Source organism: Tachyglossus aculeatus, chromosome 4, assembly GCF_015852505.1.
Source record: "Tachyglossus aculeatus isolate mTacAcu1 chromosome 4, mTacAcu1.pri, whole genome shotgun sequence".
Taxonomy (NCBI): Eukaryota; Metazoa; Chordata; class Mammalia; order Monotremata; family Tachyglossidae; genus Tachyglossus; species Tachyglossus aculeatus.
In genome coordinates, this window is record NC_052069.1 from 76,921,654 (window position 1) to 76,945,784 (window position 24,131).

General features: G+C 39.5%; 1 protein-coding gene across 2 annotated transcripts in view; it reads left to right on the top strand.

Annotated features, from left to right (window-relative positions):
- The window catches only part of ANGPT1 (angiopoietin 1), a 265,372-nt gene extending 244,921 nt beyond the window's left edge, over positions 1–20,451 (top strand). For both annotated transcript variants that reach the window (XM_038744581.1, XM_038744582.1), the window contains one exon: positions 19,343–20,451. In XM_038744581.1, coding sequence (XP_038600509.1) covers positions 19,343–19,503 — 161 coding nt within the window. In that variant the 3' untranslated portion in view covers positions 19,504–20,451. The remainder of the gene's footprint in view (positions 1–19,342) is intronic.
- Positions 20,452–24,131: the final 3,680 nt, after the last annotated feature.

Here is a 24,131-nt window from a genome sequence, read left to right on the forward strand (position 1 = left end):
TGAGTGTTCACTGGGTGCAGAGCACTATACTATGCATTGGTAAACACAGTCCCTACCCACAATAAGCTCCAAGTCTAGAGGGGGAGAGAGACATTAATATAAATAAATTATGGATATGTACATAATGCTGTGGGGCCGAGGGAGGGGCGAATAAAGGGATCATATCAGAGTGACATGGAAGGGAGTGGGAAAAGAGGAATTGAAGCCTTAGGGAAGGCATCTTGGAGAAGATGTGCCTTCAATAAGACTCTGAAGGTGGAAAGAATAATTTTATGTTGCATATGAAGAGGGAAGTGTTCCAGGCCAGAGGCAGGACTTAGAGAAGTGGTCAACAGTGAGATAAGATGAGATCGAGGTACAGTGTGCAGGTAGGCATTAGAGGAGGGAAGTGTGAAGACTGGATTGTAATAGGAAAGCAGTAAGGTGAGGTAGGCCGGGAAAGTAATTGAGTGCTTTAAATCTGATGGTAAGAAGTTTCTGTTCGATGAGTAGTTAGATGGGCAACCACTGGAGGTTCTTAAGGAGTGGGAAACATGAACTGTAAGGTTTCATAGAAAGATTATGCAGACAGCAGAGTGAAATATGGAGTGGGAAGAGACTGTCTTCTCTGATACAGTCTGATCTCTGGGAGTCTGATACAGTAATCAATTCAGGATAGGATGAGTGTCTGGAATAATGTGATGGAGAGGAAAGGAAGGATTTTAGCAATGTTATGAATGTTGAACCAAGAGAGTTTAGTGATAGACTGAATATGTGGGTCAAATGAGAGAGAAGAGTCAAGGATAACTCCAAGGTTACAGAACTAGGAAGGATGGTGAGCTGTCTACAGTGACGGGCAATCATGGGGAACACGGGGTTTGGGTGAAAAGATAAGGAGTTCTGTTTTGGACATGTTAAGTTTGAGGAATTGGACTGACATCCAAGTAGAGAAGCCTAGAAGGCAGGATAAAATGCATGACTGGGTAGAAGGAGGGAGTTCAGGGCTGGAGATGTAGATTTGGGAATCATTTGCATAGAGGTGGTAGTTGGAGCCATTGAGTGATAAGTTCTCCTAGGGAGTGGTTGTAGATGGAGAATAGAAAGGGAACCAGAACTGAGCACAGAGAATGGGAGGAAGATGAGGAGCCTACAAAGGAGATGAGAATGAGTGGCCAGAGAGACAGGAGGAAAACCAGAGAAGGCAGTGTCAGTGAGGTTGAAGTTGGATAATGTTTCTAGTAGAAGAGGGTGGTCACAGTGTTGAAGGCATCTTAGAGGTCAAGTATGATTAGGATGGGGGAGAGGCCATTGGATTTGGCAAGAAGGGGATAATTTGTGACCTTTCATAGGATGATTTCTGTGGAATGAAGAGGGTGGAAACCAGATTCGAGGTGGTCTAAGAGAGGAATTTGAGACAGTGGGTGTAGACAACTTGTTCGAGTAGATTGGAGAGGAATCATAGGAGGGAAATGGGGCTATAACTGGAGGGAGTCATGGGGTCATGAGAAGGGTTTTGTTTTTTTAGGATAGGGGAGATATGGGCATTTTTGAAAACATTGAAAGAAGCCATTGGAGTGTGAAGAGTTGAAGATGGTGGCCAGGGAGGGAAGAAGGGATCGTGCAAGTGCTTTGATAAGGTGCAAAGAACAGCATTTAGAACAGTGCTTTGCAAATAGTAAGTGCTTAATAAATGCCACCATTATTATTATTATCATTAATGGGGTCAGATATGTAGGTGGAGTGGAGGGAGTGGATTTTGAAAGAAGGCAGGAGATCTCTGAGAAGACGCTAGGAAAGATGGGAGGGTTGAAGAAGGGAAATGTGGGAGGGAGGTAGGGACTGGAGAGGAGCAAGGGAGATTTTAGGGAGATCACATCTGATAGTTTCAGTTTTCCCAATTAAGTAGATGGCGAGGTCACTAGGGGCAAGATATGGGGGAGGCAGAGGGATAGGGGGTTGGAGAGGAAGTTAAACTTCTAGAACAATTGGTGAGACCAATGGGCATGGGAGTCAATAAGGATGGTGAAATCATTTTGCCAGACAGAGACAGTGGCAGAGTTCAAGCAGAAAACAATATAACATGAAGTGGATGAGGTTGGCCTGATACCTAGATTTCTTCCAGCCATGCTCTTAGCATTGCTGTTGTCATCTTAGGTAAGGTCTTGCAATTAAAATTTGGAGTTTTTTTTTAATCCATACACAGTGTGTCAATGAAATACAAAAGAAAGCATTCACTCCATCAATCAGTGGTATTCATTGAGTGCATTCTTGTATACAGAGCACTATAATTGGGAAAGTACACTACAATAGAATTTATAGACTCATTCCCTGCCCACAAAGAGCCTACCATCTACAGGGGAACAGAAATTAAAATGAATTACCAATAGGGGACAAAGTAGCATATAAGGCTATTTACATAATTGTTGTGGGGCTGGGGTTAGTATCCAAGTGAACAGGTGATCCAGAGGGGGCAGGGGAGGCAGAGGAAATGAGGGCTTGCGAAAGAATAGCAGTGATCCTTACCTTCTGTGGATGCCAAGATCTTCTCAATTGATGCTTATATAATTCTCTTATCCTTCCATGAAATGAGTAACTAACTGCAAATAATTTACCTGAATTTGGTTGACAGGAAAACACTATGCAGGATCCTAGTATTGAAAAATATAATATGAAAGAGGCTAGTAGCTGAGTTAGAGCAATGGAAAGTGGAGATTTCCTTTTTGCACAGGAGAGGCAGCTCACATCTGGAGCAGGAGCATTGAGCCTATTTTCCTGAATAGTAAGTGAAGAACTTCCCCAGCTCTGGATTGAAGAAGCAGTGCAACAATTCACTCCCCAGCTGTAACCTGACCTGTAGAATTGTTATTTACTATTGGCCAGGTACTCTGCTCCTGGGTATACTTGCCCTCAGAATGAATAATTCATCTACAAGCATGGGTGAGAACATTTGGTCGGTGTTTAAGCAGCATGGCTCAGTGGAAGGAGAGCAGGCTTGAGAGTCAAAGGTCATAGGTTCTAATCCCAGTTTTGCCACTTGTCAGCTGTGTGATTTTGGACAAGTCACTTAACTTCTCTGTGCCTCTGTTAACTCATCTGGAAAATGGGATTAGGACTATGAGCCCCATGTGGGAACAACCTGATTACCTTGTATCTCCCCCAGTGCTTAGAACAGTGCTTGGCACATAATAAGTGCTTAACAAATATCAAAATTATTATTATTATTAATCTCTACCAACGGAGCCTCATCAGTTTCCCCAAGGCACCCACTTTGCTCCACACATCCAACCCAGTGGTAGATAATGCTTTAATTGAGAATGGGGCTTTACCATTTTCCTCTGCAAGGCCCTGGAAAATCCTTATATTTACTCGTGGAAATCCATCCAGTTGGAAGGATGGAACAATTTAAAAGGAAATGTAACCATTTTGTGGGACATCACTTCAATAGCACTCCCTTACTCATTGACCACTCCAACCTCTTAGGTGAAATGTAAACTATACCTATTATACCTTTGTAAACTATACCTATTATAAGCAGTGAGACAAGGAATCAAAAAGTATTCTTGGGATAGACACTCCAAATTTTCATGGATGTGTATTCTATCTGAGAGGTGGGGAGAATAAGGAGTGAACACTGTCTTGCACATGCCAGTCTTGGATTTATGTTTTTATTTCATTTGAAATTATTAAACTCTGACATTTATTTTCCTCCATAATTATTCTTTGGCCCTGTTCCTCACTCATCAATGAAAGTGTATAAGGGAAAGAAATTTCCACTTGGGGTAGGTGCTGTTATAAGTGAATGTGTTTTTGCAATATGTGCCATTACCCTATCAAATATCCTTCTGAAACAATCCAGCTCTTGCAAAGGTATTCACACACAGAGGGTAAAGTGTAGAATTTGGAAATCCTAAGTACTGGTGAGCATTAAGGGGGAATTTCAAATGACAGACCAGTTTCCCTTGGAACGCTTTTCCTCATTTTCTGCCTTGAACCCCCTTCTTATGACCTGACAGACATTTTCCTTCTTACCAAATCTAATACTCTGAATCCCACCTCTCCATTTTCTTTCCTGTTTTCTTACATATGAGGTGGTTCACTGTTTAAAATAATTGGCCTTTGAGGCTTTGATTCTTTGGAGCAGGGAGATGTGGTTTGCAGTCATCAGCAGAATTGACTGAACACCCACATGTTTCCCTGTTGGGGAATTAATGGTCCATCATGGCTGAGGAGAGGACAGGATTAATTGATCAAGACTGGTTCCTGGGCTGTCATGAGCAGCCTTTGAATGACAATAACATTGGATTGGATATCTTATATCACCCATATATTGGCATTCACAAATATGGTATACAAGAACTTAGTTTGCTTTGGCTTTCTCAACTCTGGTTTTTTTTTTGGTTTTTTTTTTTGGTGTTTACATTGATCTGTCAGAGAACTAGTGATTTGGAGGCCTAAACAGTCCAGAAAAACCACAGATATGTTCTACTAATTTGAACCCTAAATCATTAAAAAGAAAAATAAGATTTAGTGGCTTGGCATAGGTCTGGCAGCCAAGGCAATCTTGTTCCTTTCCCTTGTTACAAACTCACTGGCCCTGAGAAAATCCTTTGTTTTTTTACCTCCTTTTCCCCACTGATATAATGTGTATGAGTGTGTGTGCTGATGATCTATATATTATTCCAGGACAGTTGGGTCTTTATCAAAAGCTTGGAAAATGAAATGACAAATTAATGATAAATCACAATAATATGAAACAAATGGAAACTCCTAGTTTTTTTAATAGAAAATAATATTCTGAGGTAATAAAAGAGACATGAAGTCTTGCAATATTTTGAATACAATAGATGGAATGAAATACACCACTCATGGAGGTAAAAACTGAAGATATTTAATGGGCTGTTTCAGTGATGCATTTAATTTTTGCTGCTGCCAGAGATCAGATTCAACAACCACAGTGTCAAAATCTGCAAATATGATGTCTGGAAATCCTAAGTACTGGCAAGCATTAAGCGGGAATTTCAAATGACAAGTGCTCATAATATAAATGATAATAATAATAATGGTATTTGTTAAGCACTTAATATGTGCCAAGCACTGTTCTAAGTGCTAGAGTAGATACAAGTAATCAGGTTGTCCCACGTGGGGCTCACAGTCTTAATCCCCATTTTCCAGATGAGGTATCTGAGGCACAGAGAAGTTAAGTGGCTTGCCCAAAGTCATGCAGCTGACAAGTGGAGGAGTCAGGATTAGATCCCACATCCTCTGACTCCCAAGCCTGTGCTCTTTCCACTAAGCCACACTGCTTAATAACTATATCACCCAAATGGGAAGTGACACCAGGTGACCTCAACCAACCTCCAGTTTGCGCAGCACTTAAGCCCGTACCCCCTAAGGACAAGGAACAAACTTCACCACTTACCTCTCACAGACTTATGTGTTTCTCTATGTGTAATTCATTCTAGTGTCTGTCTCCTCAGCTAGACTGTAGGATCTTTCAAGGCAGGGACTGTGTTTACTTTATGTATTATACTCTCCTGAGCATGCCACATAAATGTCACTGATTGATAGATTGATCTTTTTGGAATATGCATTCTTCTCTGATAATTAACTGTGTTTAGAATACTAAATAGGTGAACATTTCCTGGATACCAAAAATGTGCATTTCTGAGCATATACATATTTTCTGTTGAAAAAGCTTAAACTTACATTACTATTTACAAGAATTAGCTAAACTGATTTTGCCCCAAACATAAGGTAAATGGGAGTCTCACGTGAATGAGGAAGACTAGGTTACCAGCATGGTAGGAAGGTGAACAAAATTTAAGGTGAATATTACTTAGGATGAAGTAGGGGAGGTAGGAGAAAGCTTGATTTCCCCTCAGCTTCCAGAGCTGTACAGAGTAGCGCTTTACTGATACAGATTTAGGGAGTCTTTAATATTTAGTGGGCATTATTTTGTTCTTATATAACTTTCTTTTGGAGAAACAGCATGAACTAGAGGAAAGAGCATGGGCCTGAGAGCCAGAAAACTGTGCTCTAATCCCAGCTCCACTGCTTGCCTGCTGTAACTTTGGGTACAGCATGTCAATGCTCTGGCCTCAGTTTCCTCATATGTAAAATGTGGGTTCAATGACTGTTCTCCCTCCTACTTAGACTGTGAGCACCATGTGGGACAGGACTGTATTCGACCAGATCATCTTGTATTTGCCCCAGAACGTAATGCGGTGCTTGATACAGAGTAAGCACTTAGCAAAAACACACAATTACATTATTTGTCCCATCAGACAAACATTAACCAAAGGCATTATTAATTTCAAAAGCAAGATCATTACATGAACTTTTCCTCTAAGGAAGCTTAGAAGATACTGTTTTTCAATTCTGTCTTTTGCTGATTTATAGGAAGGAATATGAAAAGCTCATTTAAAGAATGCATTCCCCTAAAGTTGTCCAAAGACAACACAGTCAGTGAATGGTATTTCATTTGATCACACTTATTGAGCACTTACTGTATACAGAGCACTGTACTAAGCACTTGGGAGAGTACAATACAACAATAAACAGACACATTCCCTGCCCACAATGAGTTTAGAGTCCAGATTGAATGCTATGTGGAGAGCACTGTGCTCAGCACTTGGGAGAGTGCAATACAGCAGAATTAGCAGACACATTCCCTGCCCAAAACGAGCTTAGATCATTTTCTATCCTTTTAGTTGCTTTTTTTCAATGCAACTTCTATATTTAGGACACTCAGAACAAATTACGCAAAGATGTAATGTGTTCCTGGTATCACTTTTCCCACATATAAACTCTCTCAACTTAAGGAAAAGGACTTTCTGAGGCTAAAAGACAATATTTCTCAATACAGTTGCAAGGAAATAATTCCAAACGTTGGCTGAAAGTAATCAATAATTTCATGGTTTGGACGCATAGAGAAAACTCAACAGTGTGACCACAGTTCTGTTCATGGAAAACACTGTATCTTATAACATTACTTTTTAATGAATTATTTGACAGACATAAATGGCTGCCCCTTCTCAATCTCTTTTGCTGGCTACTCTCATACCTTTCACCCCTTAATTCACAATTCTGTTCTGTGTTCACTTTTCACTCATCCCCACTGCCCACAGCTACATGACAGTCCCTCCAACACAACCTTAATATGTCACAAAACTGAACTCCTCATCTTTTCCAAAATCCCTCTCCATATAACCTTCTGATCACAGTTCATTCATTCATTCATTCAATCATATTTATTGAGTGCTTACTGTGTGCAGAGCACTGTACTAAGCGCTTGGAAAGTACAAGTTGGCAAAACATAGAGATGGTCCCTACAGCAGGCTCACAGTCAAGGGGGAGACAGACAACAAAACAAAACATATTAACAAAATAAAATGAATAGAATATGTACAAGTAAAATAGAGAAATATGTACAAACATATATACATATATATGCTGATTTATACAGGTGGTGTGGGGAGGGGAAGGAGGTAAGGCGGGAGGGATGGGGAGGGGGGAGAGGGAGGAAGGGGCTCGGCCTGGGAAGGCCTCCTGGAGGAGGTGAGCTCTCAGTAGGGCTTTGAAGGGAGGAAGAGAGCTACCTTGGTGGATGTGCAGAGGGAGGGCATTCCAGGCCAGGGGGATGATGTGGGCCGTGGGTCAACAGCGGGACAGGTGAGAATGAGGCACAGTGAGGAGATTAGCGGCAGAGGAGTGGAGGGTGCGGGCTGGGCTGTAGAAGGAAAGAAGGGAGGTGAGGTAGGAGGGGGCAAGGTGATGGAGAGCCTTGAAGCCGAGGGTGAGGAGTTTTTGCCTGAGCGTAGGTTGATTGGTAGCTACTGGAGATTTTTGAGGAGGCGAGTAACATGCCCAGAGCGTTTCTGCACAAAGACGATCTGTGCAGCGGCGTGAAGTATGGATTGAAGGGACAGACAGGAGGATGGGAGATTGGAGAGGAGGCTGATGCAGTAATCCAGTCGGGATAGGATGAGTGATTGAACAAGCAGGGTAGCAGTTTGGATGGAGAAGAAAGGGTGGATCTTGGCGATGTTGCGGAGGTGAGACCAGCGGGTTTTGGTGACGGATTGGATGTGAGGGGTGAATGAGAGAGCGGAATCAAGGATGACACCAAGGTTGCGGGCTTGTGAGATGGGAAGGATGGTAGTGCCATCAACAGAAACACCACAGTCATCCTCCTTGTCTACAGAACCCACAACCTTAATACTGCACTTAAGTCCTAGTTCTTTTCAATTTTCATGTAGTCTGTCATCAAGTTCTGCTGGTTTTTCCTCGACATTTCCTGAGTCACCCTCTTCCACTCCATCCAGTCTAGACTGTGCACTCAGAGTGGTCAGGGAACGTGTCTACCAATTATGTTATACTGAACTCTCCCAGACAGTACACAGCAAGCACTCAATAAATGTGATTGATTAAGCCAGTCCACCCATAACGGTGTGCAGTCACAGTCTGTCTGCCTCCAGTCTCTCCCCTCTTCAAGCCATACTTCATTCTGCTGGAGATAATCTCTGTTCCACATTCCAAGTGCTTAGTACAGTGCTCTGCACACAGTAAGTGCTCAATAAATATGATTGAATACAACCATCATCATTCTCATCAATGGTATCTATTGAGCTTTTATTGTGTGCAGAGCACTGTATTTGGGGTAGTTCAGTATAACAGGGTTGATGGACACGTTCCCTGCCCACAATGACCTTACAGTCTAGAGGGGTGACAGACATATACTTTAGCAGTCTGACACAAGCCTCTGCTGGATCGCCATTCCTCTCCAAATCAAGCAGTAATTTTTGACTGTTGGTTTCATGGTATTCAATCCTTACTCTTATCTATCCACTATCTCAAGACTGTAAGCTCACTGTGGACAGGGATTATGTCAGTCAACCCTGTTATGGTGTACTCTCCCAATGGTTAGTACAAGATTTGTAAAGAGTAAGCACTCAAAAAATATGATTGATTAATCAACTGATCCACTTTTTCCACAACACCCTAGGTTTCACTATCCTTTGGTTTCAAGATAACTTCTCACTATGCCTTGTTATCCTTCCCATTGCCTCCAACTCTTTGATCATGAAGGCATGCTTCAATCAGTTAATCAGTGGTATTTCTTGAGAACTTATTCATTCATTCACTCATTCAATCCTATTTATTGAGCACTTACTGTGTGCAGGGCACTGTACTAGGTGCTTGGAAAGTACAATTCAGCAAAAAAGAGAGAGAGTCCTTGCCCACACAGGGCTATATGCAGAGCACTGTATTAAGCATTTGAGAGAGAACAATACAACAGAGTTGGTAGACATGTTCCCTGTCCTCAGGGAGCTTATGGTCTGGAGAGGGACTTTCTCCTTCCTACTCCAACTCCAAATCTTCAGAACCCTTTTGAAATTCCACCAAATTTGGAAGGTTATTTTTTTCTCCTCTCCACATCATATCCTTGCATCCACCAACTCACCACCTTTATGCCACCTCCTCACCCTCTTTCAATTATCAATAGCTCTTCTATACAACCTGATATACACACTCTACTATTTAAGCACTTATTAATCAACATATTAATCTCTCAGGTCTCTTTTGTCCCTGTATTAGCTGTATTTTGTTTTTTGCATGTGTGCCTGACTTTGCTAGATTATGAACTTCTTGAGTGCAGGGATTCTTGTGCCTTCTAACTCTAATGTAATCTCCCAAGTGCATAAATCCAGCGCCTCACACAAAGTAGGGGCTCAATAATATTGATTGATTCTGGTGGATTGTTGTGCCAGATGGAGTTTTATCCCTATTAGACTGTAAACTCCTTGAGGACAGGAACCGTGTCTAACAACTCTATTGTACTACTCCATGCGCTTATGGCACTGCTCTGCAAAAAGTAAATACTGCATGAATACCATTGATTAATAATTGATTACTGTAGTTTTTAGGCTTAACTGCTTTAGGATTAGCATATCTAAAACATAATAGAGAAGTAGAGTGGTCTAATGGAAAGAGCACAGACCTGGGACTCAGAGGACATGGGGTCTAATCCCAGCTCTACAAATTGCCTGCTGTATGACCTTGGTTAAGTAACCTAACTTCATTGCATCTGTTTCCTCATCTGTAAAATGGAAATTCAACCCCTGTGTTCCCTCCTACTTAGACTGTGGGCCCCATGGGGAGCAGGTATTCTATGCAGCCTAAGTATCCTGTATCTACCCCAGCACTTAGTATGTGGGCACATAGTAAGCATGTAACAAATACCACAATCATAATGCCTGAGAAATAAATGAATATGTTATAGCTTTCCACACACACTCTGCTAAGCTAAAAGCTCCATCCTAGTTAGCTAGGTATTTACCAGATTATCCAAATAACTATGGAAGTCGAATATTTGAATGAAGGAACTTCACATGAATCAAACTATTCACTGAGCACTTACTGTGTGCAGAGCACTGTACTTGGGAAAGTACAACATAGTTGGTAGACACATTACTGATGCTTTCACTTTAGTCTTTGAGAATAAAGCATTCTCCTTGAGGAGTTTTAGTACTTAGACTGCAAGCTTGCTGTGTGCCGGCAACATGTCTACCCACCTCTATTATACTGTACTCTCCCAAGTGCTTTTGTACAGTGCTCTGCACATAATAAGTACTCAATAAATGCCATTGATTGATTGATTAGGAAATTATCCTCTAGGTTGATGATGATAACTCTATGAGTTCTAGTCCAGAAAGAACATGAAAAGTATCCGCATAAAGTTACTTGAGATATCTGGAAGACAGAAATTGAAGTCAGAACATACTATATGGTATGCCTGCCCTAAAATTCCTTCAGGAAATAGTTTAAGACTGTGGGCACCAATTAACAGAATTTCTACCTGTAGCAACTATTCTTTTAAGGTGTGAAAATTTTCCAGGACGCATCGGTTATATCATTTGAGTATTTTCAGAGCCTACTTGAATGTCCTGGGCTCAATTTTTGAAGTAGGCTCGGTTTTCCAGGTTGGCTTCCTAGCAACATTAAATTTTTGGTTCAAAGATAAATGCTTCACATAGATTGTGCAAATGGCTTCTTGGACACCAGATTGCTATTTCCCACCTCAATTTTGATGAGTTAACTGTGAATGAATTAGAAACATACATCTTAAATTTCCTTTGAAATACACAGGGGGTTGTAAATTAAGGGAAAAAAATGCTTGGCAAAACACATCCTGACCACTGCCAACCTTAAGACATTCAAGACATTTTGAGATTTCTCTCAACAGTCTCAAGTTCTTCACTCCTTTTCTTGTTTCACTGAGCCCCTGGGGTTTAAAGTGTCTATTCCTAGGTGAGCTTAGTTTGACTTTTGCTCAGTGATATAGCCCAGCTCATAAGCCCAGAGCACGAAATGGGTCACAATGTGATTATCATGTTTCTATGACCCTTGCAAATGATAACCCTCCTTTAATATAAATACATTTCTTTTCCAGAACTGTCACATTTTAAAAATATTCTTCAGTGACAAATAAGACAGATAAACAGAAATTTGAGTTCACATTTGAAGTAAAATAATAATAATAATAATAATAACGGCATTTATTAAGCGCTTACTATGTGCAAAGCACTGTTCTAAGCGCTGGGGAGGTTACAAAGTGATCAGATTGCCCCGCAGGGGGCTCACAGTCTTAATCCCCATTTTACAGATGAGGTAACTGAGGCACAGAGAAGTTCAGTGACTTGCCCAAAGTCACACAGCTGACGTGAAGTGACTTGCCCAAGGTCACCCGGTGGACAAGTGATGGAGTCAGGATTAGAACCTTCTGACCCCCAGGCCCATGCTCTATCCTCTATACCATGCAGAACCCGGATGAGAACTCAGGTCCTCCGACTTTCAGGCCTGTGCTCTTTCCACTAGGCCAAGAGTCAATCAATCAATCCATCGTATTTATTGAGCACTTACTGTAAAAGCAGTTTTTATTGCCTTGAGATACAAATTTGCTATTTTTTTTGTTGTTTATTAATATTTTTAAAACAATACTGAAACCTGATTAACGAAAAAGGTCATGAGATGCATGTACTATCCTATCTTGAGCCCGTTGTTGGGTGGGGAGAAGCAGCACGGTGTAGTGGGTAGAGCACAGGCCTGGGAGTCAGAAGGTCATGGGTTCTAATCCCAGTTTAGCCACTTGTATGCCGTGTGACCTTGGGCAAATCACTTCACTTCTCTGCGCCTCAGTTACCTCATCTGTAAAATGGGGATTGAGACTGTGAGCCCCATGTGGGACAGGGACTGTGTCCAACCTGATTTGCTTGTATCAACCTTAGCGCTTAGTACAGTGCCTGGCACATAGTTAACTGCTTAACAAACACCATCATTACCATTATTAGAGACTGTCTCTATATGTTGCCAACTTATACTTCCCAAGCGCTTAGTACAGTGCTCTACACACATTAAATGCTCAATAAAAATGATTGAATGAATATCTTCCTCTTTATATTGCTGACATCATTTATGATATAATTAAATACTGAAATAATTTCAATTAGTCTGATATAATTTTACTACTCTATTATTTTAATTAATATTTCTATATTTTAATTTTCTTACTTCAGTCGACTTTCTTAAAAGTATATGATCCTTCCAAGGTTTTGTGCTCCATTGACCCTGTCATCATCCCTCATGCTTTTATTTTATTCTTCATCACCGAGTAGCAGTGTGGAGTAGTGGAAAAAGCATGGGCCCGGGGTCAGAGGACCTGGGTTCTAAACCCTGCTCAGCCACATGTCTGTGGTGTGACCTTGGGCCAGTCACTTAATTTCTCTGTGGCTCAGTTTCCTCAGCTGCAAAATGGAATTTCAATACCAGTTCTCTCTTCTACTGTGGGCCTCATTTGGGATATGATTAACTTGTTTCTACCACAGCACTTAGTAGAATGCTTGGCACATAGTAAGCACTTAATGAACACACAAATTTATATTATTATTACCATCATAATAATCATAATTGTTATAGTACAATTGTGGTATTTATTAAGTGCTTACTATGTGTCAGGCATTGTACTACAGTTGAACTCCCCTGAATCCATTTTTATCCAAAGATCTCTTAGTCCAGTCATAGTGTTACATTCTGCTTGGCAGGCAGTAGTTGTTAACAGTTCATATACTTTTGCAGATGAAACGCTTTTCTGCTTCAACTTCATAGGGATCTTATTGCCACTGCCCACAGAGAACATCTTTTTCTTCCCAATATTTTCCACTGAACAACCTACCTCTATCATCCTTCTTTAATTTGGGCAAACTAACAGAGTGCCTGTTAACCACAGGTTTTTTTTCCTTGACATCCTGACTCTATGAAATGTTCCCTCCCTCACTAGGTTCATTTCCAAATTTGTTGGAGGTCTAGTTTTGAATTTCTTTCCAAAAACAATCCACTAGTGGCTACTTAATAGCCAAATGTGTGTTTTTCTAATTTAATAATACCAAGCTCGTACTTACTTTGGCCCCAGTTTCTTCTAGCCATTTGACTGGGAGGGGTAGCCTGGGCTAGATGTGGCATGTAGAAAGTTGTATTCCAAAGAAAGTGTCTTAAATTCAACCCTAGTAAATTGTGGTATCAAGCTGTAATAATTTGTACTATGTCTTGAAAAAAGTAGATTTTAATACAGTTATTGCATTTTATGTTCTAAAGCTATTCAGGACTGCAGTTTTAGCAAGTGTGAAGAATGATCAATAACTAAAATGGGATTTTCTGATCATATGCCAGTAAATCAATTTACCAATCCACAATCACTGGGAAATTATTATTCAACCATTGGTATTTTTGACATGTTCCACAGAATATCACTGTTCCTCATCATCAGTGGTATTTACTGAGTGCTTACTGTGTGCAGAACACTGAACTAATTGGGAGTACAACAGAGTTGGAAGACCCAATCCTTGCCCACAGACAGCTTATAGTCTAGGGTAGGAGACAGACATTACTATAAATAGATGTTTCCACCATATCATTAGTACTTTAATTTGTGGCCAATATATAGGCACTTCTATTCTCCCATTCTCACGTGACTTTCGTATAATACGTGTTGTGGTATTTTAAAGTAATTATATATGCTGGAGGATTTTGTTGCTATATTGCTTTTATTAAAACACATCCTGTGTCTCCAAGAACATCTTAGAAAGGCTTAGAGTTGCCACCCATTTGACATTCAACTTGACAAATTCCTTTTTAGGAACAACTTGGGAAGCAATGGTCTAAATAATGAAATTCTTGAGACTCCAGAAATCAAAATCAGCCCAGGAAGTCAGTCATTAGCAAAAGTTTTGTTATTTTTGTTTCTGTCATGGACTGTTTTTAATTGCTATATTTGCAGTGATTTGCCAGCCAGCTACTCATTACAAAAAACCTTTTGTTTCAGGCATTTTTAGAACTGGCATGCAAAAATAGGCCAAGGATCCTATCCTACAGAAAGGGTGGAACAGTATGTAACATGCATCAGAGTGCCAGAAAATCTGTTTTTATGTTTGTTTTTCCCTTCTTCCAGTCTCAGAATATATTGCACAAAATGAGCATGACAAGATACTCAATGTAATTTATTTCTTTATAAAAAGAAAGCATTTGTATTTTAACCTAATTGTCCTCCTTCACTAGCAGCCCTGGAAGTAGAAAGAAAAAACTGTAATGCTTTCAGAAACTGAAGACTTTCAGAAAGACCCACACTTAATTTTAATGGTTGCATTTACTAAATTGTTTTAAAATTAAACTAAATTTGTTGAACTCAAAACACCATAACCTGTGTACTTCCTCTAACATTTTTTCCTATTGTTCCTTAATTAGAAATGGACTTTCTCTAATTTCAAGGGTTTAAAATAATTTTCAAAGTTTCAAGAAGTAGTGGGAATTCTTTTGAGGATGCATAAACTATGTTTTAGCAGATTGTTTTGTACAGCATTTGTATAGCATACAGAAGGACCAGGGTTCTAATCCTGACTGCACCACTTACCAGCTAGGTGACCTTGGGAAGGTCACTTAAGTTCTCAGTGTCTGTTTCCTCATCTGAAAAATGAGATTTGATCTCTCTTCCCCCTCCTAATCAGACTGTTAGCCTTATTTGAGTACTAATGATCTTGTATCTACGCCAGTGCTTAATATAGTCCTTGGCACATAGTCCTACTCCTTGGCATTCTTACTATTATTATTATTTACAGTTTTGTTACCTCATTTATACTTTAATGTACTTTCATAGTTCATTGGAACTGTTGATTTTTTTTGACCTACAACAACTGTATATTGTTGTTGAATAATAATCGCTATAGTGTGGGGCACTACAAAGGATACATTAATGTAATTTGAGGGTTGCAGGACTTTTCCAAAGTAGCCTATCTTTGTCCCCATCAACAGGATTTTTTGAATGACTGGTCTTTGCAGAACTGTGTATTAGGGCCTTGAAAGAGTCACTGCCTTTGAAAAACTTACTGTGTCTAGATATACTTACAGATCAGCAAAAGAGATATTGATGATTTACTATCATTTGAACTTGCATAGATGTAAACTTGCTGTGGTCAGAGAAGGTGTCTACTGACTCTTTTGTATTGTACTTTCCCAATCACTTAGTATAGTTCTCTGCACACACTAAGCACTCAATAAATAAGATTGATTGATTGATGAATCTAGGCCAAGTGCTAATACAGGCCTGAGGATAGGGAGTGAAGGAATAGGAAGGTAAGGAAATTACCTACCCAGGGGGACAGTGTTGTTCTCTGACCCCAAAGGTAATGAACGCAGGTGAGATGTGTGTCACAGCTTTCCATAAAGGTAGCTAATTCTGAAGCATTTCCCCTCTTTATACCAAATACCCCAGGGAAAATTCATGGCAAAACCCCAACTCTAGTTTTTATTTAAATAAACCATACCCCTCTCTCCCTGATAGGTCTGCCTTCCCAACACTTTGTATCCCAATCAATGGTATTTATTGAACACTTACTGTGTTCAGAGAACAATACAGAGCTAGTGGACACTTCCCTATACACCAGTCTAGAAACGAAGACAGACTTTCAAAAAAAATTACACTTACGTACATAATTGCTGTGGGGCTGAGGAAGGGGTGAATATCAATATCAATAGGTGATGCAGGATGAAGAGGGAGAAATGAGGCTTTCGTTGGGGATTGCCTCTTGGAGGAGATGTGTTCCAGAGATAACATGGTGCAGATCACTATTTCCAGGTTTAGTGATGATTGAGCCCACACTTCTCTCCCTACTGCATCCTCAATCATTGATTGGCAGGGCTTCTACCTGATGTGGAGATATCTTGAGGAGGGAAGTTAGCTTACAGGTACAAGTCCAGCCTTTGTGCTAGAGGAGAAAACTCAAGAAAAGGCATTGACTTTGAACCAGATTAATGAGAAAGCACGGGGGACATAGCCTATGCAACAGAGTAGAGACATATTTGTTGTCTTTTCATTCATTCATTCAATCATTTATTAAGTGATTACTGTGTGCAGAGCAATGTAAGAAACGCTTGGGAAAGAACAATACAACAATAAACAGTGACAACTCTGCACCCAATGAGATCACAGTCTAGAGGACGGGAGACAGACTTCAATACAAATTAATAAAATTAGAGATATATACCTAAGTGCTGTGGGGCTGGGGGCAGGGCAGAGCAAAGGGAGCGGGGAGCAGGTTGGAGCAACATAGAAGGGAGTGGGAGATGAGGAAAAGTGGGCCTTAGTCTGGAGGAGATTTGTCTTCAATAAGGCTTTGAATAGGGGGAGAGTAATTGTCTGTCGGATTTGAGGAGGAAGGGTGTTCCAGGTCAGAGGCAGGATGTGGGCCAGGGGTCAGTGGCAAGGCAGATGAGATTGAAACAAAATTAGTTATTTAAAACAGACCATACCTGTCTGGACCATACAGACCGATCACCCAATTTACACAGATATATTCATTCCAGAATCTTCATCGGCTAAAAACTTATCAATTTATTCTGAAGTGATTTTCCATTCTGTTCACACTTCCAAAAGCCTCTTTTTCCTTCTTCTCTTCCTCATTGAACATGACCTTTCCCTTTCTGCAGGCTTGCAAATCTGAAGAACTCTATTTCATTTCTTTTCCCCACGGTCTTGCAGGAACCTGTCATCCCACAAATGGACCTTTACCACAAAAGCCAATTGTAAAGCTTTGACAGGAGTATCCAAACTGAAGGGCACCAGAGTAATGGGGTAGAGGTTTGGGGGGAGGGTGGGCCTATTAAAGAGCCAGGTAAAGTACCTCATGAAAGTTCACATAGAAGGGAAATGGATAGAAGTCAAAAGACTATTTGTACTTAGTGAGAATTTTAAGAAAATATATTCATAAATACTGGGATCCCTGATAGACTCTAAATAGAAGCATCTTATTTTGCTCTGCTTATCCCTAGAAAGAGCAATGAATCTTAAGGAAAACAGTGAAATTTCACTTTTTCTCCACCCCCACTTTAGCAAACAAAAGACTTCTTGATGCTTTCTAAGATTTTAACAGGATCAACATTTATATTATTTGTCTAGCATTGGTTGAACACAACTGAATTCCAGGACTCTCAAAAATCAATCAAGCCCTACCTTCCTGCTATTTCTCTACATTAGAAGGAGGATTAATGCAGCTTGCCTTGCCTATGCTGTGACACTTTAAACACAACCCAGCTGGGTCTTTGTTTCAGTTTGGAAAAAATTGGGATTCAATTTTTGTGGTCTAGCTGGGTTTTCAAGATTATGAACAAGTCTTCAACTATATCACTTTCTAATTATCAGTTATTAGTCCCTTAGGTATAACTCTGGACATGAAAGAAAAGTCATGTCTTTCATCATAAAGTTACGCCAAAGTGTATCTACTATACCCATGAGTTCTTTTGTGTTACCGCTGGAAGAAAAATATGTTTTACATGAAAGCCATGAAAAGACAAGATCTAAATACATAGATCATAGTGAACAAGTAATTGTTGCACAACTGTGCCCAGTAACCTGAAAAAATATGTAAAAACTTGATACTCTGCTGTTTCCCCTATCTATATTTTGTAAATGTCTCTCTCCCCTAATGGACTAAATCTCCTCGAATGTAGGAATTGTGTCTACCAATTTTATTGTGTTGTATTCTCCCAAGCACTTAGTACAGTGCTCTCTGCACATATTAAGTGCTCAATAAATACCATCAATTGATTATAAAATACATATTTGGAAAGTGCTGACATCATGAATGGATTCCTTTATTGCCTAACTCACAGAGTTTATTTTGAATATTGGCTGAAAGAGGACACCTGCATTACCAAAGTATTTACTACATATTTCAGTCTGCTAAATCAATCCATCAACTGACCAATGGCATATATTGAGTGTTTATTGGTTGTAGTACATCTATATCTATCCCCCCATCTAGACTGTAAGCTCACTGTCAGCAGGGAACATATCTGCCAATTTTGTTGTAATGTACTCTCTCAAGTGCCTTGCCTCAATGGCTCTGCCCAAAATAAGCACTCAATAAATACCTTTGGTTGATGGATTGCAGAGCACTGTACTAAGCGCTTGGAAGAATAAACTTCAGTTGAGTTTTTAGACTGTGAGCTTGTTGTTGGGTAGGGACCGTCTCTATATATTGCCAACTTGTATTTCCCAAGCACTTAGTGTAGTGCTCGGCACACAGTAAGCGCTCAGTAAATACGATTGAATGAGTTGGTAGACATGATCCCTATCTTTAAGGAGCTTAGAGTCTAGTGGGGGAACAGACAGTAAAATAAATTACAAATAGGGGAAGAAGTAGCAGAGTATAAGGATGTATACCTAAGAGCTGGGAGATGCAGTATCAAAGTGCCTAATGAGTACAGATCCAAGTGAACAAGTGTTGCAGAAGGAAAGTATAGTTGAGTTATTTGACATTTGATTTTCATTTAGATACCTGAATTGCTCATCTCTTTGCTGTTGTCCATCTGCCTGGTTACAACATAAGCATATTAACTATTTGAAAAAATAACAAACTGCCAGTTGGCTCAGTGGAAAGAGCACGGGCTTTGGAGTCAGAGGGTTCAAATTCCAGCTCCGCCAATTGTCAGCTGTGTGACATTGGGCAAGTCACTTAGCTTTTCTGCAACTCAGTTATCTCATCTCTAAAATGGGGATGAAGACTGTGAGCCCCCCATGGGACAACCTGATCACCTTGTAACCTCCCCAGCACTTAGAACAGTGCTTTGCACATAGTAAGCACTTAACATGCCATCATTATTATTATTAGTAGTAGTAGTAATACCCTAAACCCTCCTCCCATAGAACATTTACAAATCCTTCCAAGCCACTAGTTTCCAATCAGCTCATGTCATAAAACAAAATGCAAATGTGGAGTTTGCTAGTAATTGAATTGTTTTTCGGTAATCTTTTCAGGCTGGTGGTTTGATGCCTGTGGTCCTTCCAATCTAAATGGAATGTTCTATACTGCTGGACAAAACCATGGAAAACTGAATGGAATAAAGTGGCACTACTTCAAAGGACCCAGCTATTCCTTACGTTCCACAACTATGATGATTCGACCTTTGGACTTTTAAAAGCAAAACACCAGAAGCACATCAAATAGTGAAAAAATCTAGTGAGATGACCAGATGAAGAACTTCTTGTATACACTTCAGGAGGACCCAGCATATCTTCTTCCTAGCAAACAAATAGTAGTTTCACAAAGGGGCAGTGGTTCTCTTCTACCATTTGTGGTCTGTTGTTCTTCAAACAAGTTTATCCACTTGAGGGGCTGGGTCTGGAGAGCCTGGTCAAAGAGAATGTCGCTGTTTGACTTTACAAGAGGAGAGAAGTGTAGGAAAATATCATTGTTTCAGCTACTACAACTGGATTTTTCTTTGAAATGCTGATTATAAGACCGAAAATGCATTTTTTCCACATAAAGCACTGAAATATGAACGTGCATGAACAAAATCTACTCTGGAAGAACAGAAACCAGCCTGCCATATAAGCCATTATGATAAATTATTGTTAGCAGTGGAATGGCATTTCATCTATGCAAAAGTACTACAAATGAACCTATATATTATTGCACAACTACAAACAAAAAATGAAGAACACACCCAACTCTGCCTTTGGAACGAAACCTCAAAGGATGGGTTTCTGAAGCCAGCAGATAATTACCTTGAGCATACCATCAGTTTAATTACCTTCAGTGTAAAATTTCATAAACCATAAAGAAAGATATTATAGAAATGAAGACAGTGAGAAGTGGAGTACTTTCTTGCTTTAAGGACAAAACAAACAGAAAAGTGGCTTTATCCTTGAGCTGTGATTGAGGATGTGATTAGAAAGTGTTTTTTTCTTCTATTGCTGAAACTTTTGTGTACATTAAAATAGACTGAATAACATGGGAAAAGCTGTAAAGAATGTGAAATTTATCATGTTATTTTGCAAACCTAATTGCATGTAATATTTTATTTGAAAGTATACTGGAAAGCAGTATTTTAGAGTGTATAAAAGTAAATTCAACATCTTGCTTATCTGGATTGGTTCATTTAACGAAGGCCTTTGCATGTGCACGCATTTCTACCTGTGCTATTTCATTTATTTTACAATGCTATTAAGTTGTTACTTTTTCACCATGTTATTTCACCATAATTTAATTTGTGAATCAAGTTTACCGGATCCACTCCATGTTTCAGTTCTTACAAAATTACTCTTTGAAGCATCTAGCTAATAACGTAGTCATAATAATGAATTGTAAATAGCAAGTTTATATCTATGGTAAAATAAAAGGCCATATAATAATTGTTCAAGAAGTAGTTTATATCTATGGTAAAATAAAAGGCCATATAATAATTGTTCAAGAAGTCTCAACCTTATTCAATACAAATTAAGCACAGGGTTACCAAAAAATGCAATATTAAATTACTTACAAATGTACTATTTGTAGTTGTTCTTCCAGAATGGCCATGTTAAATAGTTCCTGTTACATATAGTATTTTGGAAAGCATACATGTTATGTGGAAAAAAAACCCTACATATTTCTTCCATATGAATATGTAGAGGTGATACGTTAGAGTTGTTTTATATGTGAAGCATAAATGCATATGCAAATGAACCTACATTTTTATAACAAGAAGTAATCCAGCAGAAAACAGGAAACAGTGTTAATTGGATCCACACTGAAATAAAACCATAGGTTTAAATGGTTGTTCGGTTCCTTTTCTGCCTGCAAAAAGAACATCATATCAGATCTTTTGGGCCAAAGGATCCACTTTGCTCAATCTTCCACTTCATTTGGGCTCTCCAACCAATGCAAAATCTGGACTACTTAAAAATATTGTTATAGGAATATTCCGATGGACCTATCCCTTTTGAAGTTACTTTACACCTCTTATTTACCACTAGTCCATTGTGGCTTCTTTAATATGAGGAATAAAATCAGGTGTTTATAGAAATGTAAAAAAAAAAAAGAAATCATACACCTTTTTAATAGTGATAATTCCAAAGTATTACTATGTTTGCATATGTGTCTGTGTGTATATATATATACATATATATAGAATATATAACATATACATGTCTATATTATATATATATATATATACACACACACACAATTCTAAAATCCATTTTTGGGGTTTGCTGGATTTATTATCTTCTCACCGTTTCCTTCATAGAGCTGTTCTGTCCCAGCTTCCCCAACTATTCTAGGCTGGCTACATTGTGTGAAAAACTATTTTTTCTTTCACTGTGCCCTAAATGATATTATTTTTCAGGTCTTAGAATGAAGAACACCATTTCATAGGAATACCTATTAAAAAAATAAAAAACAAGCACATGATATTTACTGTTTATCTGGGTTTGAAAATGGGATGTGGTTTCCAATTCTTTATAATAAAACATCTTAAAATTTTGTTGACTCCATCATTTACTTTGTTTAGAACATGCATTTTTGTGGCAAGCTGATTCTTAGTATTTTAACATGGATGTGCTTTTTCCCTTTAAATACCAATATTTAGGTCGCTGCTATATGAAAAAGAAAATCCAATGTAGGGGTTTTAGTGCCTCAATGATATATTTTGGTAAAATGTTTAGTCATTACTCTAAGATCTTCACATAACCAGAAACATTCTTTAGTTGATAAAAACCAGAATCATAAATAAAATGTATTTATATCTCTGGTTACCCTGTATGTGAATGACCAATCAGTATATATGGCTTGCTTTTCCTGCCTCTTACAACTCTTTCCTGAAATAATATATAGCCAAAAAGGACACCTAAATTAAGCTACTATTTGTAGATCCTGTAGTTCTAAAAATTATCTTTCTGATTGAAAATCTACGGAGATTAGAATGCCCTGATTTTCTCAGTGAAATCAATCAATAGTATTTATTGAGTGCTTACTGTGTGCAGAGCACTGTACTAAGAACTTGGGAAGTACAAGTTGGCAACATATAGAGACAGTCCCTACCCAACAGTGGGCTCACAGTCTAGATTGCTCAGTGAAAACAATCTTGAACATTTTGCATTGTATATTTTGAAACATCTAAACAATACTAAATGCAAACACAATCTATTCAAGGATGCAATTAAAAAATGTATGTTTTCCATTCAGTAATGTAGCCAGCAATGTGGTGTTCTTTGAAGACAACTGTTTGAATGTGTCGTACATATCCTATTTAAGATCAAACTGAGGCCAAATTAACCTGAAACACGTGAAAGTACAAACCTACCCCTCAATAAAGTCCAGTTATTTCTTTCAAAATATGGCTGCATTATGATGTATCTTTTCCCATAGACTTGCCTAGTACGAATTAGAACCTTTATAGAACCTCTGGAAAAATAAGAAATTCCTTTACATGCTGCAATGTTAAACATCACTAAAATGGTGTTTCATCTACTTGAAGTATACTGACACCATATTAACATGAAAGCACTCAAAAATATTGGGGCACAGAAACAAAACAAGAGGATATTCAACACCCAACCCTACAAGGACACAATTTCCCAACAGGTTGGAGACTGTTATAATTGTTCTGTCAGGATAATGTGTTTCCAGATGGTGAATAGTGAAGTCTTCCACCTCCATCCTCCCTTTCTTATAGCTACTTCATATGTGCTGAATGGTTTAATTTTGGGGCTTTCCTTTAACCTTTAATTCTCACTTTGGTAGCCATCACACCTCCAGTCTTCCTCCTTTCTGGTTGCTTTCCAATTGCTGGCTTGCAGCCCAGCTTCTCTGCCTGGCCAGAGATAGTGATTCATTGATAAGGGAAGAATGGAGCTAGCTGACCTCCTCTCCCAAGCTACCAGTGACTTCCTTTCTCCCATCCCATTTTGATCCATCACTGTCTCTACCTTGGAGTACCCAACCGGGATGGGGAATTGGAGCTGCAAACAGGTAATTAGGAAGCTGTGAAGTGGCAGCAACTGGCCAGTGAAAGAATTACCAGAAGACCGACCACACAGCCCAGTTTGAGGCCAGGAGAGGCCGAGAAGTGGCCAGAACAGGGAAAGGGAGAGAAGAGGGAGGGCAAAAGGAGAGTGCAGGAAGGATATCGATTTACCTGCAGCAAGTGGATGCAAAGTTAGGGGGAGATCATATAAATCTCAGATCACTGAAGAAGTCAGGCACAGATATCTGTTGCAAGTAGCATGGAGTGCTCAGAACTTGAATTATGCTTCTATCCCACCAAGAGTGCAGCTATGGGAATGGGGATAGGCCCAAGCTAACCACACTCATAGCACCACTTTGTTTTAAGAACAGATCAGAAAAACAGGAGGGGAAGTGGGTGGCAGGTAGGTATTTACAGTGTAATTTTTATTTACAGTGCTTTACCATGTTGGGACAGGTTGTGGAACAGCACCTAGTGAACTCGATGTAGTGAGGTCTAGTGGCAAGAGCGATGAAGCTCCATTTCAGGAAACCCAAGTTCTAATCCCATCTCGACCATGGACCTGCTGGGTGACAGTGACAAACTCTCTGTGACTCAATCTTCCTATTTGTAAAGGTGCCTGCTCTCTCTCTCTCCCTCCCTCCGTTCCTCCCTTCCTTCTAAGTTTGTGAGGTTAATGTTGGATAGGTACTATGTCTAGTATGAGTCTCTTCAGCCCAGAACCTGAGAAGCAGTATGGTCTTTTGGAAGGAGCACAGGCCAAAGAGTCAGAAGATCTGGGTTTTAATCCCAGCCCTGCTACTGGCCTTTGTGTGACC